At 36.2% G+C, this 1,045-nt stretch overlaps 1 protein-coding gene across 1 annotated transcript in view; it reads left to right on the top strand.

Moving 5' to 3' along the window:
• Positions 1-1,045, top strand: part of LOC106524029 (actin-binding LIM protein 3) — a gene marked incomplete in the record, with an annotated part of 67,813 nt that overhangs the window by 58,008 nt on the left and 8,760 nt on the right. Inside the window, 1 exon segment of the mRNA XM_014017657.1 lies at positions 702-766. Coding sequence (XP_013873111.1) covers positions 702-766 — 65 coding nt within the window.

Genomic DNA, 1,045 nt, shown 5'->3' with positions numbered 1-1,045 from the left:
ATATTTTGCTACATTTAGCTTTTATTTAGTCATTTACTGTTTTAATCTTTGGTTTGCCTTTAGCTACTTTTAGCTTCTAGCTACTGTTTTTTCTCTTAGTTATTCCTTTGCTACATTGTGCTACTTTTAGCTAGACTTTTACTACTTTAAGTATGTAATGCTATAGACTTTGTCTACTTTTAGCTTCTAGTTACTGTTTGGTTGCTCTTAGTTATTGCTTTGATTCGTTTTGCTAGCCTTATGCTACTTTTAGTTACTACTTTAAGCATCTATTTAATGCATTTACAGTATCTACTTTTAGCTTCTAGCTACTTTGTTGCTCTTAGGAATCCCTTTGCCGCATTTAGTTGGGATTCTTTTTAGCTTCTAGCCACCACTTTGCCTCATTTCCATTGTAACTCCTTCTGCTATTGTTTTCCAACTTTAGCGTTTTGCTTCTTTTAACTTTAATAGCTTTGTTTCTGATTCTTTACCACCAATAATTCATCAGTCAGCTCCCAGTAATCAGTTTTTAATCTAACATATTTCTCATGAACTGAATATGAGGACAAGTTTGCACTTTTCCCCAAAGAGTAGCTACAGAGCTGAATGACACATTTAAAACKAACTTCTGAATGCAGAAAATAGCTTTGATGTTCCCTTCTTCTTTCCTCTCACTCACTGTTTTTCTACCCCGCGTTTCCTCTTCCTCCCTCCTCCAGTCTCCAGGGTGAGGAGGTTTTCATCTGGAGGCGAGGAGGATGGATGGAATCAAAACATAAACAGGGTAAGAAAAGGAAAACGCTCTTCTGCTTCTGCTTTTTATAATGTAAGTGTGTGTTAATATTTAATAAGGAAGTTAATTAGATGCTTCTGTCTGACCTCAGCCACTGGACATGACCCAAAGTGATGCTYCTCTCCTCTCCTCCCTCCTTTTTTCTCTGGATATTCTGATACCCTTATAATCATGTTTCCCTTTTATTCTGCCTCTGTGCCCACTGTTATGAAAAGTCTGTTTGTGTATTCATTTGTTAGCAAAATATCTTATAAACCAGAGGATATATAT

Source organism: Austrofundulus limnaeus, unplaced genomic scaffold (assembly GCF_001266775.1).
Source record: "Austrofundulus limnaeus strain Quisiro unplaced genomic scaffold, Austrofundulus_limnaeus-1.0 Scaffold174, whole genome shotgun sequence".
Classification (NCBI taxonomy): Eukaryota; Metazoa; Chordata; class Actinopteri; order Cyprinodontiformes; family Rivulidae; genus Austrofundulus; species Austrofundulus limnaeus.
The sequence above is the reverse complement of the archived record's forward strand: the minus strand, read 5'-3'. Positions and strand labels throughout refer to the sequence as shown.